Here is a 17,449-nt window from a genome sequence, read left to right on the forward strand (position 1 = left end):
AACTACCCAGGAGAGAATGTTATAAAAATGTGAAGTGACTCTTACAACTCCTGTCAAATACATTCTTTAGTTGCTAAATGGGAATGACTGAGATATCCTTTAACAAAAAAGATGAATTTTTTGGTAATTTCAAATCTTTAAGTAAATGGCTGTACACATACTGTCATAGACTCTTATTAAGGATATTTGTCAAGGATCGGACAGATATTCAGTTACTTCAGTTTTGCTGAGTGCAAAGTTCCCCATCAGAACTGACCTTCTGAAGCCCACCATTCTCCTCTACCAGTGGTGGAAGCACATTAGGGCTGCTGGCTGGCGGGGCCTCCACATTATAATCACGGAAGCAGCAGAAGAAGGAGCTGAGGATGCTGCGATTCCTCTGTTTCTTTATGCTGACATTGCACTGGGATGCTGGAAAGAGAAACAGAGCATATTGTGGCCAACTTCAGCACGTAATGCAAGGTGAAAACTCAAATGTGCAGTTGCCCCCCAGAACCCTGATACCAGGAGACCCACTCAGGATGAGAGGATGAGGGGCCCCAGGAAGTTACTCTGAAGGATTGTTATTCAACATGTGAATCCTAGAGGGCCAGCTGGTTGATAGAGTACAATCCTGCTGGCTGGACAGAATTCCTCTGACCTCAGCCCAGTGGGGGCTGCTTGCTCATTAACTGACCCATCCTCAGGGTCAGGCACCATTTGCATTCCTGAACCCAGCAGATAAAGTCTTCTGACGCTGCACTAAGCACTACTTCAAAACAAAGATCCTTTTAGGCACAAATCAGACTTGACACTCTCTGAGAAACATTTCTCTGTTAAGGGTAACAAGAAAGGGTCATTTTGAAACTAGGTTCTTGGACACTCCCTGTTCATCATGAAAATGACTAACTTTATGGGTTAAGAAATAAGATGTGTAAGGGCACAAAGGAGCCCCCTTCTTAAACTCTGTCGTTTGTCAAGAAACTGATGGGAGGCTGGATCGACACAAGCTCAGGGCTGAAGATGTCCATTACACTTAAAAACATAAACAGCAAGAGATGTGGGCCAGAGAAAACATGCTCTGCCTGAGCAGGTTGGCCAGGGCAAAGCCCATCTTTATGAGACCCAGGGCAATACTGTGCCATGGACTCATTCCCTGGCCTGTCCTGGACTAAGGCTCCAAAGAGAGTGACGAATCCTTTCTGTTATCCAGGGCTTAAGACAAGCTGCCACAAGTCAGAAATAAAAGGGAAAAATTAGTATAGATAAAAAACACACCTCAGGGGAGGAGACTGACAACTTGGAGGGGCAGGAGCATTTTGCCTGGGAATGCAGCCAGGGCTGTCCCACCACATACCATGTCTGGGTGTGTCAGTAGTCCTCCGAGTAGAAGCCACAGGCAAAGGGACCATGCTTAGAGTTAATGGGAAAATCACCAGCGTAGGAAATGAATCAGGCTATATGATAACTGCTGGAGTTTCTCTCTTCCAAAAAGCACTTCTGGCATAATTCCTCTTTTTGTACACTTGAGTGACTTGTATAGCACTTTCCCTCTCTAGAGATCACAAAATCTTTGCTAAAGTCTTGAGGTTCTCTTCTGCCAGTAGCAAAACCAAATCCATTCAGATGGAAATTCTGAAAAAGGACTGAAAAACTGTTTTGCCAGCAGCTCCACAAGCATGGATGGTCTCTAGCCTGAATTGGGGCAAATGGCCCAGTAAGTGTGAATTTAAGATCCTCGTTCACTAAAAATGAGCTTTGGAACCATAAATCCCTGGGCCACAGGGACCACCAGGCACAGAGGCCCTCTAAGCAGCAGAAGTGGGAAGCGATAATGTTTACTACCCACTGTTTACCAAGGGCCAGCCTTCTAAATTCCAGCACTTTACAATCCTTATCTCATGTAATCCTCACAGCTACCCAAGGAGATAGGTGTTATTGCTTCCATCTTACTGCCAAGAAAATACAACCAGTAACTGCGTGTGCCAGGATTTGAACCCAAGTGGGCCTGTTTCCAAAGTATGTGCTTTCTCCATGCCATGCTGAAGACAATCTTGAAACAACTTAGGTCAGATCGAGAAGGAGGGAACATGCCAAATGGAGAGAAAACCATGGCAATAAACACACATCTTTAAACTGTTTCATTGTCACTTTTGGTGTTTTGGTTTTTATGACACACTCAAATAATTTAGTCAGAAGAAGAAAAAAACTGTCTCTTCCCTGGCTGACAGTACATTTCTCTGCAAATAAACAAGCTATTTGTTAATGTCTCAGGGACACTGAGCAGTCAATATCCAGGCTGGGCAGTAAACAGCTCTGCAAAAGCACCTTCCTAGATCCTATTTTCATCCTTGGATCACATAAATCTTCCCCATAACTAACAAATTAACAAACTAACTTATATGCTAAAAAAATCCTAAACCTGGAGCCAGTGAGCTACTTATAATTTCCACCATATGATTACTTACTATGTAGGAGCCACAAATAGAGCTGTGGGAGTCACGAATTAGCTTGAGTCATTAGGGAGGCCGTTATCCCCCCGATGGGGAAACTTTAGCTTGTTCAGGTTCTCCCTTCTCTGTATGAAGAGGTGAAGAGCCCAAGGGTGCAGAAGGGTCCAGGCCTCTTCCTGCCAAATAAGGTTAGTTCTAGGGACTGCAAGAACTGGGGGCTTTCTCAATTTCCAATCACTCTTGGATTGGTCTGGTACTCTCAAAATTAGGCTAGCCAGGATAAAAGATGGACTTCCTCAGGACCAGCATTAGCCTCACTCGACCCTCACATTCATTTATTCCTGAAAGGGCTCAAAATGCGGGCTGTCTGGGTCTAATGACCCCACTGCCTTCCACCCCCCGCTGCTGCCTCCCCTCCAGCTGTAACACAGAAGGCCCTTGATTCACTCATAACCCGTCTGGTAAAAGGGTTTTAGTTGATACATGAAATTAAAATCCATAGTTTAATGAACAAATGTTTATATTATAACATTAGATTAAAAAAACTAGATAAATAATTGTATGTCTGAATTGATCAAAATTGTGCAAAACAAATTAAAAGAGACTATAACAGAGAAAAGACTGGCGAAAATATGTCAAATGTTAAAAGTAAGTAACAGACTATGGGTGTTTACATTTCTTCCTTCTGTATTTTCCAAACGCTTTATGGTAATTATATATTACTTTAACAATGGAGAAAAGCAGTCTTGTTAAGCTTTCTTTCAGCAACTTTGTAAAACTCAAGAGAAACCATATCCTACTTCTAAACCTAAACCTTTAGACCTACTCCCTTCCTTTTCCGCTCCAAGCCTGTGAAGTGAAAACCAGGCAACAAGAGTGTTGTAAGCATCCTCCTGAGGCCTCCAGAAGCCTCTCTCTCAGCCTGTCAACTTGGGGCTCATCATCCCCGTCTTCACCCAGAGCACCAATCTCCTGGTCTAAACATCTACCCTTTTCCCTCTCATTAAGGAGTTGGTTCTGATATCCTTAACAGCTCTTAAACCTGTCCTCAACAATTCCCTGTCCCTGTCACAACCCAGCTGAGGCCCTCATCATTTTGTCCCTGGACAACTACAATAGCTTCTTGACTTGTTTCCCTGCTGCTGATTTAGTATCCTATAATTAATTACTGACATGATCCACCTAGTTCGTGAAACCCAGCAAGTGAGTAGACTGTTTGGTGGTTATGAGTGTGGGCTCTCAAGTCAACTTGCCAAGGTGTAGAATGCTGGCTCGACCAGCAATAGTACAGGACACAGGTTAAGTTACATGACTTTGTGCTTCAGTTTCCCTATCTATAAAATGGGGATAATAAAGGTACTCATCTTATAGGCTTGTTGTGAGAATTAAATGAGTTATTATAAAGTACTCAGAACAGTGCCTAGCACAGGGTAAGCACTTCATAAATGTTAGCTCTTACTATTATCATTAGTCTCTTAAAAGCTTTTTTTTTGCGTCGTAAAAGAGCAAGGGTTCTGCAGGAAAATTCTGGATCAAAGGCTGGATTTTGTGGGTATGTATTTTTTCCCTGGCATCTGACAACTAGGAGGCAAAACTTACTATAACAGACCTTGGTTATATAAACTGTAGTTTAGAAAGGAAAACCAGAAAAATCTCAGGAAGTGATTCTACTCAATCGCTCTAAAAACTGGATGTAGAGATGAGGAAACAAAAGGGAGTGGTTAAGTGTCCAAAGGAGCTCTGCTGGGGGCTGTTTATCTGTTTCACTTAGAAAAAGAACAATGCTTTTCAGTTGAGGGGAGAAAGTACCTACTCTCTCTCCCCCACTCCCTTACACAACTCCCCCTGGGGATGCAGCTTAACTCTCTCCTCGGCTGAGCACTGCATCTGCCCAGACTGTATCTGAAGCAGGGTCTCTTTGCCTCAAGCTGTGCATCAAAAAGGAGCATCCTCCTACGCTAGGAGGTCCACATGAGGACCACACGAGGAGGCTAACAGACCCACCCCAGGTCTCTCCTGCAGGCTCCTCTACTGGGCCATTATATGCCACCATTCCCCCAAGGCTCTGGCAGCATAGGCCTGTCTTTCTCTTCCTCAGCCCTGCTAGGAAGACATGCTCATGGCTGGTCCCAGGAGTTGCCCTTCTCTCCACACAGATGCTTGGGTCATGGGCATGGACATCCCACAGGATGAGTAAAGGAAGATCCCTGGCAGGGGCAGATGGGGTGATTCTGAGACTTAACTTTTTCCATTTCTCTAAGCAGCCCTGGGTGGGGCAGAAATCCTGGGAAGGATTGTGAAGAGCTAGAGATGTTGAGTGTGGGCCTCACCCATGCCCCCTGTGCCCTTTGACAACTGCAGGGAACATGTGACACTGAGGACAAATAGGCACATGGCTCTGTTTTCCTGGATACACCCTGGGAGCTAATGCTTCTATCTAGGCCCATGGACCTGGTGTCATTGCAGCCCAGCAAATGAAGACCCTGCTTCCCATTCATAAACACTCCTCATCTTTCTCTTCCCAGGGCTGGGGACCTCCTCAGCCTCCAGCACAGCAAAAGAGGGGCTTAGAGAGGCCTGTGCTTGGGGTGGCTGAAAGCAGATGCATGGATACTTGCCTTCCTTGAGTCCTCAATCCTAAAGGCAAGATGGGAAGCCTCCCAAATACTTCCCTGGTCTCTCTGGGCAGAGTGCTGGCCCGGTAGCAAGAACCAGTATCTTCAAAGCACCAGCTACCAACAGGGAGTGTCTACCAGGATTCGGTACCTTTTTTTCTGGTAAAAGTTCCTCAATTTTTCTCTAGAAAACCACTCTCACCCCAGCAACTTTCAGTCCATTACCAAGGCCTGGGCAATCAGAGCCACAAGATTGGCTTAGGGATGGGCACATGCTCCAACATGGGCCAAGGAGAGTCTGCCCCAGGATTCAAGCTACAGCTCCTGGAAGAGATTGTTTTCTGCTTGTTGGCTAAGCTGGTAGGATGTAAGTCTGGCGCCACTGGTGGCCATCTTTGCCACCAACTGAGAAGCACCTACCTGAAGATGAGCCAAAACTGAGGAAAAAGTAGCTGAGATAAGGGAGAGGGACAGATCTCAACAACATTGTCTGAGGACTGGGTTTCACTGAAACCAGACCCTTCTAGAAATCCCTTTTCTTGTAAGCCAATATGAATTGGGTTTATGGTATTTGCAATGGAAAGGATTATCCCTGAAAATGTAAGCTCCTAGGCTAGGCAGTGTAGAAACAGTGAACCACATGGGTACCGTCCCTACCTCATGATGCTCATGTCTGGTGGGAGAGACACTTGAATAAGCAATTCTGTTACAGTATGAGTCTTGTTATCATGGAGCAGCACAGGGCACTGATCCAGATTTGGGGAGTGGGTAGGAGTGACTTCTTAGAAGAAACATCTTCTAAGTTGGGCAGACAGTTTCATAGAATTGTTGAAGGGGGCCAAGAAATGGGGAAACAGCATTGTGTAAAGGGTCTGATGTGAGAGAGAGCACAAAATGTTTGAGAAATCAAAGAACTGATGAGGGGTGTGAGATGGGGGTGATGACAGTAAGGGTCTTATAAAGCACGGTGATGAGTATGGATTTGATTCTATGGAAATGGGGAAAGACATGATCAGATTTGTACCATAAATATCATTGTCTGACTTCTCTAACTGGAACTACTGAATTTATATTTTAAATTATGACTAATGCAGGCTATAGATCTGCTTCAAAGACTTCCAAGATATTTGCAAATCAGAGATGTAGACCATTTTGTGTAAAGAGTCTAGAATGGAATTTCTTATTTAAAAATTGACTTTAAATACAAGTGACATGGAAAGAAAATGGGCTTTGGAGTTACTTTTGGGTTCATGCCCCAGCCCTGCCATTTGTTAGCTGGTGTGACTTCATCTACCTAAGCCACATTAGTAAGATGGAAATCATAATATCTGTCCCATAGGGTTGTTGTGTGAATGCAGCAAAAACATTTATCTAAGACAGAAAATCTACCAGTAGCTTAAAATACAGCAACAAAAAAATTACAATTGGTTTAGGTACACTGTGAACATTCAGAAGTTAGCTTGTATCCAGACAACAGTCCTCACAAAAACAGCTTGGCTTTATGAGAAAACACGTAGGCAGACCCATTTTGTTTTTGGTTATGTGAATTCTAAACTTAGAACTTGAAGTAGCTCTTTAAAACTTCACCTTCTATCCAGTGAAGTTGTCTTTGTACAATAATAATAATAATAATAATGATAGAAACTAAACAAATAAAACTCAGCTCCACATATGAAACTTAAATCTGAGGACTCAGGCCTTTTCTAGGAAATCTTATACGAAATATGGTTAGAAAGTATTGCAATTAAAAATATGAATGTCCAGGAGAAAGCCCACCAAGGCTGACAGTGGGGTTTGGTCCTTCAGTGGGACAAGAGGACTAGTCTAAGGAGCTATCAAACTGTGTTTACACCAACAGACGGAGGGCACAACTGAATCCACAACCAGTCGGTATGCACAGGCTGAGAGGGGCATCTCTAATCATCTTAGACTTCTGACCTAACTGCTTCCCTTCTGCATCCAGAAATTGAAATGCTGACCTCAAATAGCCAGCATTTCTTAATTAGCGTGAAAACTGCACATGCCACATAACCACCGCCCTTTTACAATCTAATCCTGGTTTAGATTCCAGATGTGCGGAGGCTTTGGAACCATCTTGAACCCCTGGTTTCAGGACCAAAACCTCTGGGGTCTACACCAATTCAGAGCTTCACATACTCACCTTTGTGAGCACTCTCATCCATCTGTCCTTACCTCTGATCTGACCTAGAACTCCCAATGCTCCACACACATCTCTACCTCATCAAAGGAGTAGTTTAGGATGAAGATCAGAGCAGCTGAAACTTAGGTGGAAATGTCTGCCACTCACCATGACTCCATCCCCAATCATTCACATGTCTCCCCAAGTGAAGAAGCTGCATCTTGGCAGCTACAGAAAACAAAGGTTTGCCTTTCATTTCCATGGTGCCAAGCCAGCTTACATGCTGGCACAGGGGCCAGACTGTCAAAGACCCAGGGAAATAGAATTTCTAGGAGAAAACTGATTTAACACACAAAGTCTACTGCTAATGTGTCAAAGCACCAAAACCTGCCCTCAAAACTAGCTGCTGCTTCTCACAAGAGCAGAATTAAGAAAGGTATTTCATAACAGATTTGTATGGTCCAAGTATTTACAGCAGAACATTAAAAATACGACCCGTACCAAGTATCAGTGTGGACACCAATGCTGTTAAGGCTGCAAAACTGCACACTGTTGTTTCCCAAGGTAAGGATATTTCTTCACACAGGAGGATGTCAGAGCGCATTACAACCCTGAGGAGGCCATATAGCTGAATTCACAACTACATTACTACGGAAAAAGCTAAACACCGTTTTTTAAGGGAGGAAGGGGAGTTCCTCCCGAGGGCCGAGGGCCGGCATTTAAATGAATGCACCATTTCTTCTCTTCTAGAATTGGGCTGCAATCTCTGGAATGCGTCCCAGGGCCGTGGTTTGGAATGGGTGTCTAACAGGAAATTCTGGGCAGTCTATGCATACATTACATTCCTTTCCCACCCTGAAAGAGTGGTCAACAAATACAACTTTCCTCTGTTTGAATAAAAAGGGGGGGGGGGTGGTGTTGAGGGTGGGGAGAGGCCAGGGCACAGACCGCACAGAGTTCAAAAGCAGATGTGGCTGCTGAGAACCCAAACATCCTTTTCTCCTAGAAAAAGGACTTAGTCACCCCAAAAGTCTCCTTTTGAGATATCCAGTCAGTCCCTATTCTATTTCCAAAAGATAAATTTCCCCAGGGAATTTCACCTGACACTCCATGAAAGAAACATACCTTTGAAAGTTCTTTTTCCCACTGCAGCCTGTTACTTGCACTGGTTCCTCGAGCAGTGAGAAATCAAGGGGAGGAGCAAGGGCTAATGGCTAAAAGCTGGGCAGAGAGAACTCTAATCTCGTCCTTCCACAATGGTAGGATACGTTTCCTCTGTTCACTGTTGGCTCCTAACAGCCCATGTTAGTTAGTGCCTCGTTCGTGCAAGGCCCTTGACATAAATCATCTCTGGCCTTCATGGTATGCAGTGCCGATATGACCACCCCAATTCCTGATGAGAACACTAAGACTCAGAGTACATACAACTGTGCAGTGAAGGTGCTGGGGTTCAAAGCCAGTGCAGCCTGACTGCATGGCTCCCAGCCTTCCCAACACCCCTCCCTACCTCTCTCCTCTTCTGGGTTTGGGTTTTATTTCCAGGGAGAAACTCTGAATATGAAGCCTTGTGCCACCTGCCTTCACTCCAAATGCCACACTTTTGAAAACTCCAAAATGAACCAACAATACTCACAGCAGCCCTATTAGATGAAGTCAGACACACTGGTTGTCCACCATGCCCCAACTGTACTCGGGCCACCAAACTCTCTGTGACTCAGCTTCCCAGCAGAGCCTCTCTGCTGGAAAAGCCTTTCCTTGCCTCAGCACCTCCCTAGACCCTGGTGCCCAAGGTAACACAGCTCCTAAGTAGCAGGACTAGATACGATTTAAACCAGGTCTGTTTGACTCTAGAATCTAAGCTCTTAACCACCACTATACAGTCTGTTTTTCACATCGAAAACCAAAATAAGTAACAGAATGAATGATTCAAACAGATAATTCACTTATGAGAAAGTAAAGGTTAAAATTTGACAGTAATCAAATACAGGAATGTTTAAACAATGAGGCCTAGTTTTGCACCTATTAAATGAACAGAAATGATAAAAATAAAAACATATAGCAAATGGTGGTAAGGTTTTGACGGCACAAGCCCATTCATTCACACATTGCTGTTAACTCTGTAAATTGGAACAATCCATTTGAAAAGCAGATGAGCAAAGACCATGAAGCATTCACGCAAACAATCTGAATATCCAACAGAATAGGAATGGTTATATAATCAGTGCATAGCAACTGGAAAGAATACTGTGCAGCCACAAGAAATGACCATTATGAAGACACAGTGGGGAAGTGCCTGTGGTCAGTGTCAGATGAAGCACCTCAGACACTGTGCATGCCCTATGTCTATAACTTTGTAATGTGCTCTGGACAAGCTCTGGAAGGTAGGCTCCAGGGGTACAGGCTTGGAACTTATCTTGTTCACCTCTGAGTCCCTAAGACCAAGAAACATGCTGGTACAAAACAGGCCTGTCTGTTATGACAGGCCTGTTTATTGAATGAATGGATGCACGAAAGGGAACATACAACAAGGAAAATAACTGATACATTAAAAAGGAGCAGCTCCTGCGAGTCTTCAAGAGACAGAGCTCAGCTTAAGCAGCACCACTTTCCTGGGAAGCCCTCTTACCTACAACAAGCCTCCCTCCTCCAAGCAGTTTCAATTTATGCCACCCACATATGGCCAACCCCCGACCTGGGGAACCCGACTCACAGATCCCTGCCATTTTTAGCAAAGATGGCAACCTCTGCTTCCTATAAAATAATTAGTACAAGTCTTCAGAAAGACAGATTATGTAAAATTCACCAATATGCTAAGAAAGTATGGCCATTTCTGGTTTGTAGAATTAGGTTAATTATTATTTTTCTTTGTAAAGTTTCTACAATCTACATCATGTTTATAATGGAAAAAATTGGGTAAATATTAAAAATGTTTGTTTCTACTTAATAAAATATATATGAATATTTTCACATACATCAGATATCCTTCCACAACCTTATTTTGATTGGTTGTATTGTACTCCACTGTACAGATGTGTACTGTGTCATAATTAAACTAACTTTGGACATTTATATTTCCTTTAAAAACACGTGTCATACAAATGTTGCAATTTGATTACAACAGCAATGCTGGGAACAACCCAGCAATATGGGACAAAACATGATATATCCCTGGTGTGGAATATTACACAGCTATTAAAAAGAAGGCTGCAGCTTCATATGTACTGACAATAGCTCACACTTATCTTACATAAGATGTGCCAGGGCTAGTCTATTGCACTTTACAAACACTGACTCATTTAGTCCTTTCAGTAATCTTATGAGGTAAGCATCATTATTACATTCATTTTATAGGTGAGGAAACTAAGGCCCAGAGAAGTTAAGAAACTTGCCCACTAGTAAGTAGTAGAGTTTATTCAAATCCAAGTAGTCTGTGCTCTTAACCTCGGCACTATTTTGCCTGCTGATAATGGAACACATTCTGAGATACAGTAAATGAGAAAAGCAAGGTACAAATGGTACATATGGCATGCTACCATCAAACTTCAAATAGAAAATCAAATAAATTAACAAAATTAAAAGCACTAGCACGTGTATATTCTTTTATGTGTAAAGAGTATCTCTGGAAGGATTTATAAGTAACCGGTTGCCCCATGGGAGAGAAATGGAGGACGGGACTGGGAGGGAAGGAGAATTATTTTTCACTGTATTACCTTTAGTATGTTTTGAATTTCCTATCATGTATTAAAATAATAATTCTATGTCATGTATCATGAATTACAGTAATTAAAAAAAAAGTCAAAAATAATACTGCAGTAAGGAGAGTATATAAAATTTTATGTGCATGTCTGATTATCCCCTTAAAAGAAATTCCTAGAATTTTAATTGCTGGGACTAAAGTCTTTGAAAAAATGTCAAGTCTCTTGATACCTATGGACACCTATAGAGGCAGTGTTGCTGGGCACTCCCACCCATGGGTTGTTCCCTGAAGGCTGTGCCAACAGAGACTTTAAATGGCCTTTGTCAATCTGAAAGATGAAAATGGCAACTCGTTGTTTAAATTTGCATTTCTTTTTTTTTTTTTTTTTTAAGATTTTATTTTTTGCTTTTTCTCCCCAAAGCCCCCCTGGTACATAGTCGTATATTCTTCGTTGTGGGTCCTTCTAGTTGTGGCATGTGGGACGCTGCCTCAGCGTGGTTGGATGAGCAGTGCCATGTCCGCGCCCAGGATTCGAACCAACGAAACACTGGGCCGCCTGCAGCGGAGCGCGCGAACTTAACCACTCGGCCACGGGGCCAGCCCCTAATTTGCATTTCTTTGGTTGCCATCCAAGTTCTACAATCTCTTGTATACTTTTCAGCCATTTCCATTTCTTCTCTTGAGAACGGTGCTTATATATTTTTTGCCTATTTTTCTATTTTTTTGATTTGCAATGCTTCCTTTGTCATATATTACGGACATAATCCTTGGATTGTTCTATATGTTGAAAATTGTCTCAGTTTGTTTTAGACCTTTTACTTTTGTTTATAGTAGCTATGCATATGCAGAATTTTAAGTTTTTAGGAAGTTAAATCTAACATTTTTTTTTTTAAAGATTGGCACCTGAGCTAACAACTGTTGCCAATCTTTTTTTTTTCCTGCTTTATCTCCCCAAATCCCCCCAGTACATAGTTGTATATCCTAGTTGCAGGTCCTTCTAGTTGTGGCATGTGGGACACCGCCTCAACGTGGCCTGACGAGTGGTGCCATGCCTGCGCCCAGGATCCGAACAAGCAAAACCCTGGGCCGCTGCAGCGGAGTGTGTGAACTTAACCAATCGGCCACGGGGCTGGCCCCCTAACAATTTTTAAATTATTCCTTCCCACCTTAATATGATAGACTATTCCCTTATATTCTAGTTCTTTTTAGTTTAAAGTAAATATCTTTTAAAGTAAATATTTTATCTGTTTGGAGTTTATCCTGGTACATAGTAGGATATATGAATCTACATTTCCCCCAAAAGGTTAATCAAACGTCCTAATAATATTTATTGAACAATTCATCCTCATAATGATTTGGGCATTCTATTCTACGATACTCTGTTCTATTCCATTTTATCCTATCTTATCCTATCCTATCCCATGCCATCCCTCTCCACTCCACTCCTCTGCTTGAGCCAGTAACATAACTTTGCTACTGCAGATTTATTGTTTTATATCGAATAGTACCAGCCTCCTTTATTATTTTTTTCCAAAAATTTCTTGGATAGTCTAACCCTTTATGCCTCCAGATGAATGTCAGAATCACCTTATCAAGTTCTAAAAAAATGCCATTGGGATTTAGCTGTGTTAGGCTCATAAAATATACATCCACTAATTCTAGTTAATTCCATTAAGGTAATTAAAGGAAGGTTTAAATGAAAAAGTAAAAAAGAAAATCCATTTGTTGTAACTTATTCCTAAAAACTGTGCCAAGATTAAAAGTGGCCTTGGTTATCAGCTTAAAACAGATTGTTATAACTATAAGATGTTTTATGTAAGTCCCACAGTAACAATAAAGAAAACACCTATAGACGAGAGACAAAAGAAAATAAGAAATAAAACCATGTCACTACAAAAACTCAACAAAACTCAAGGAAGACAGCTAGAAAGGAAAAGAGGCACAAAAAATTACAAGACAAAAAACAATTAACAAAATGCAATAATAAGACCTTCCCTATCAGTAATTATTATAAATGTAAATAGACTAAACTCCCCAATCAAAGGACACAGAATGGCTGAATGGATAAAAAAATAAGATCCAACTATCTGCTGTCTACAACAGACTCATGTTAGATCTAAGAACACACATAGGCTGAAAGTGAAAGGATAGAAAAAGATATTCCATGCAAATGGTAACCAAAAGAGAGGAGAGTGGTCATATTTATAAAGACAAAATAGACTTTAAGTAAAAAACCATCACAAGAGACAAAGGACAACATTATCTAATGGTAAAAGGGTAAATTGACCAGGAAGACATAACAATTATAAATATATACACACCCAACATCAGAGCATGCAAATATATAAGGAAACATGGACAGAATTGAAGGGAGAAAAAGACAGTAAACCAATAATAGTAGGAGATTTCAATAACCCACTTTCAATAATAGATAGAACATCTAGAGAGAAGAAAAAGAAACAGAGGACTTGAACAACACTATAGACCAAATGGACCTAACAGATATATACAGAACATCCACCTAACAGCAGCACAACACATATTCTTTTCAAGCATACATGGAACATTCTCCACGATAGATCACATATTAGGTCACAAAACAACTGTTAACAAATTTTAAAAGATTGAAATCCTACCAAGAATCTTTTCAGATCACAATGGAATTAAACTAGAAATCAATAGCAGAAGGAAAACTGGAAAATTTACAAATACGTGGAAATTAAATAATACACTCTTGAACAACCAATAGGTCAAAGAAGAATTCAAAAGGGAAATTAGAAAATATCTGGAGACAAATAAAAATGAAAACACAACATACCAAAACTTATGGGATGTTGCAAAAGCAGTACAAAGAACAAAGTTTATAGTGGTAAGTGCCCACGTTAAAAAAGAAGAAAGATCTCAAACAACCAACCAAACTTTACACCTCAAGGAATTAGAAAAAGAAGAGTAAACTAAGCCCAAAATTTGCAGAAAGAAGGAGATGATAAAGATCAGAGCAGAAATAAAACAGAGAATAGAAAAACAACAGAAAAAAAATCAATGAAACTAAGAGTTGGTTTTTTGAAAAGATAAACAAAATTGACAAACTTTTAGCTAGACTAATGAACAAAAATAGAGAGAAGACTCAAATAAATAAAGTCAGAAATGAAAGAGGAGATATTACAACTGGTTTTACAGAAATAAAAAGGATTATAAGAGACAACTATGAACAATTATACGCCAACAAATTGAATAACCTAGAAGAAATGGATAAATTCCTAGAAACACAATCTACCAAGGCTGAATCATGAAGAAGTAGAAAATCTGAACAGGCCAACAATGAATAAGGAGATTGAATCAGTAATAAAAACATATCCCAACAAGAAAAGCCCAGGGCCAGATCACTTCATTGGAGAATTCTACCAAACATTTAAAGAAGAATTAATGTCAATCCTTCCCAAATTTTACCAAAATATTAAAGAGAAGGAACACTTTAAACTCAGTTTATGAGTCCAGCATTATCCTGATACCAAAACCAGACAAAGACACTACAAGAAAAGAAAACCACACGCCAATACCCTGATGAATATAGATGTAAAAACCTCAACAAAATACCAGGAAACCAAATTTAATAGCACATTAAAATGATTATACACCATGACTGAGTGGGATTTATCACTGGGATCCAAGGATGGTTCAACATACAAAAATTAAATCAATGTGATACACCACATTAACAGAGAGAAAGATCAAGATCACATGATCATCAATAGATGCAAAAAAAGCATTTTACAAAATTCAACATTGTCTCATGATAAAAACACTAAAAAAAACCAGGATTAAAATAAAATCACCTCAACATAATAAAAGCCATATATGAAAAGCCCATAGTTAAAATCATAAAGTGAAAAATTGAAAGCTTTTCCTCTAAGATCAGGAACAAGGCAAGGATGCCTACTCTTACCACCTCTATTCAACATAGTACTAGAAGTCCTAGCTAGAGCAATTAGGCAAGACAAAGAGAAAAGATATCCAAATCAAAAAGGAAGAAGTAAAATTATCTCTGTTCACAGATGACATGACCCTAAAAATTCCACAAGAAACCTATTAGAACTAATAAATGAATTCAGCAAAATTGTTGGATAAAAAATCAATTTAGGGCTAGCCTGGTGGCGCAGCGGTTAAGCTTACACGTTCCGCTTCGGCAGCCCAGGGTTCACTGGTTCTGATCCCAGGTGCAGACATGGCACCGCATGGCAAACCATGCTGTGGCAGGCATCCCACATATAAAGTAGAGGCAGATGGGCATGGATGTTAGCTCAGGGCCAGTCTTCCTCGGCAACAGAGGAGGATTGGCAGCAGGTGTTAGCTCAGGGCTAATATTCCTCAAAAAATAAAAAAGAAATCAATGTACAAAAATCAGTTACACTTCTCTCCACTTACAATGAACAATCCTGAAAGGAAATTAAGAAAAAAACTGCATTTATAATAGCATCAAAAAGAATAAAATACTTAGGAATAAATTTAACCAAGGAGGTAAAAGACTGTTTTAAAACTACAAAACACTGTTGAAAGAAATTAAAGACACAACTAAACAGTGAGACAGCCCATGTTCATGGATTGGAAAACTTAATATTGTTAAAATGTTCATATTACCTGAAGCAACCTACAGATCAAATGTAATCCCTATCAAAATCCTAATGGCTTTTTTTTTTGCAGAAAACAACCACATATAACAATGGTCCCATAAGATTAGTACCATATAGCCTAGGTGTGTAGTAGGCCATACCATCTAGGTTTGCGTAAGTGCACTGTATGATGTTTGCACAATGATGAAATCACCTAACGATGCATTTCTTAGAATGCATCCTGGTCTTTAGCAACACATGACTGTATTACACCATATACAAAAAGCATCTCAAAATGGATTAAAGACTTAAATGTAAGACCTAAAATTATAAAACTCCTAGAAGAAAACATAGGGGAAAAGCTTTATAACATAGGTCTTGGCAATGGTTTTCTGGATATGACACCAAAGCACATGCAATGAAAGCAAAAACAGAAAAGTGAGACAACATCAAATTAAAAAGCTTCTGCACAGCAAAGAAAACAATCAACAGAGTGACTAGGCAACCTACAGAATGAGAGAAAATATTTTCAAACCATAGGTAGGGGTTAATATCCAAAATATATAAAGAACTCCTACAACTCAACAGCAAAAAACCCCAAATAATCTGATTTTAAAAACGGGCAAAGCACTTCAATAGACAATTCTTTTAAAGAAGACATACAATGGTCAATAGGTATACGAAAAGATGTTCAACATCACTAATTATCAGGGAAATGCAAATCAAAACTACAATAAGATAGGGGCTGGCCCCGTGGCCGAGTGGTTAAGTTCGCGCGCTCCGCTGCAGGCGGCCCAGTGTTTCGTTGGTTCGAATCCTGGGCGCGGACATGGCACTGCTCGTCGGACCACGCTGGGGCAGCATCCCACATGCCACAGCTGGAGGGGCCCACAACGAAGAATACACAACTATGTACCGGGGGGGCTTTGGGGAGAAAAAGGAAAAAATAAAATCTTAAAAAAAAAAAAAAAACTACAATAAGATAACACCTCACACCTGTAAGGATGACCATTATCAAAAAAACCCCAGAAAAATAACAAGTGTTGGCCAGGACGTGGAGAAACTGGACAACTTGAGCACTGTTGGTGGTAATCTAAAATGGTGCAGCTGCTTTGGAAAACAATATGGAGGTTCCTCAAAATACTAAAAATCTCATATTTTTAATAATAAAAATACCAGATTAAAAATATCACTACCACAAGATACAGCAATCCTACTTCTGGGTATTTATCCAAATGAGTTGAAAACAGAGTTCACAACAGCCAAGAGGTGGAAGCAACTCAAACCGTCCATCAATGGATGAATGGATAAAGAAAATATGGTATATACACACAATCAGTATTATTTGGCCTCAAAAAAGAAGGAAATACTGGGGCTGGCCCAGTGGTGTAGTGGTTAAGTTCCTGTGTTCCGCTTTGGTGGCCCGGGGTTCGTGGGTTTGGATCCTGGTCGTGGACTTACACACGGCTCATCAAATCATGCTGTGGCAATGTCCCACATAGAAAATAGAGGAAGACTGGCACAGATGTTAGCTCAGTGCCAATCTTCCTCACCAAAAAAGAAGAAAAGAAAAGAAAAAACTATCATATACAACACATGGATGAACCTCAAGGACATTATGCTAACTGAAATAAGCCAGACACAAAAGGACAAATACTGTATGGTTCCACTTATAGGAGGTATCTAAAGTAGTCAAACTCTTGGAAGCAGAAAGCAGAATGTTGGTTGCCAGAGTCTGGGAGGAGGGGGAAATAGGGAGTTGCTGTTCAACGGGTAAAGTTTCATCATGCAAGATGAACAAGTTCTAGAGATCTGATGTATAACAATATTCATATAGTTAACAATATTGTACCACACACTTGAAAATTCATTAAGAGGGAAGATTTCAGGTTATGTGGGTTTTCTTAACCACACTAAAAAAAAAAAAGAGCGGCTGTGAGAGGAAGCCACAGCTA

At 40.6% G+C, this 17,449-nt stretch overlaps 1 protein-coding gene across 2 annotated transcripts in view; it reads right to left on the reverse strand.

Moving 5' to 3' along the window:
- CTDSPL (CTD small phosphatase like) overlaps nucleotides 1–17,449 on the reverse strand; it is a 111,621-nt gene that overhangs the window by 32,628 nt on the left and 61,544 nt on the right. For both annotated transcript variants that reach the window (XM_070577272.1, XM_070577271.1), the window contains exon 2: nucleotides 257–411. In XM_070577272.1, the coding sequence (XP_070433373.1) occupies nucleotides 257–411 (155 nt within the window). The remainder of the gene's footprint in view (nucleotides 1–256; nucleotides 412–17,449) is intronic.

This window comes from Equus przewalskii, chromosome 15, assembly GCF_037783145.1.
Source record: "Equus przewalskii isolate Varuska chromosome 15, EquPr2, whole genome shotgun sequence".
Lineage (NCBI taxonomy): Eukaryota > Metazoa > Chordata > Mammalia > Perissodactyla > Equidae > Equus > Equus przewalskii.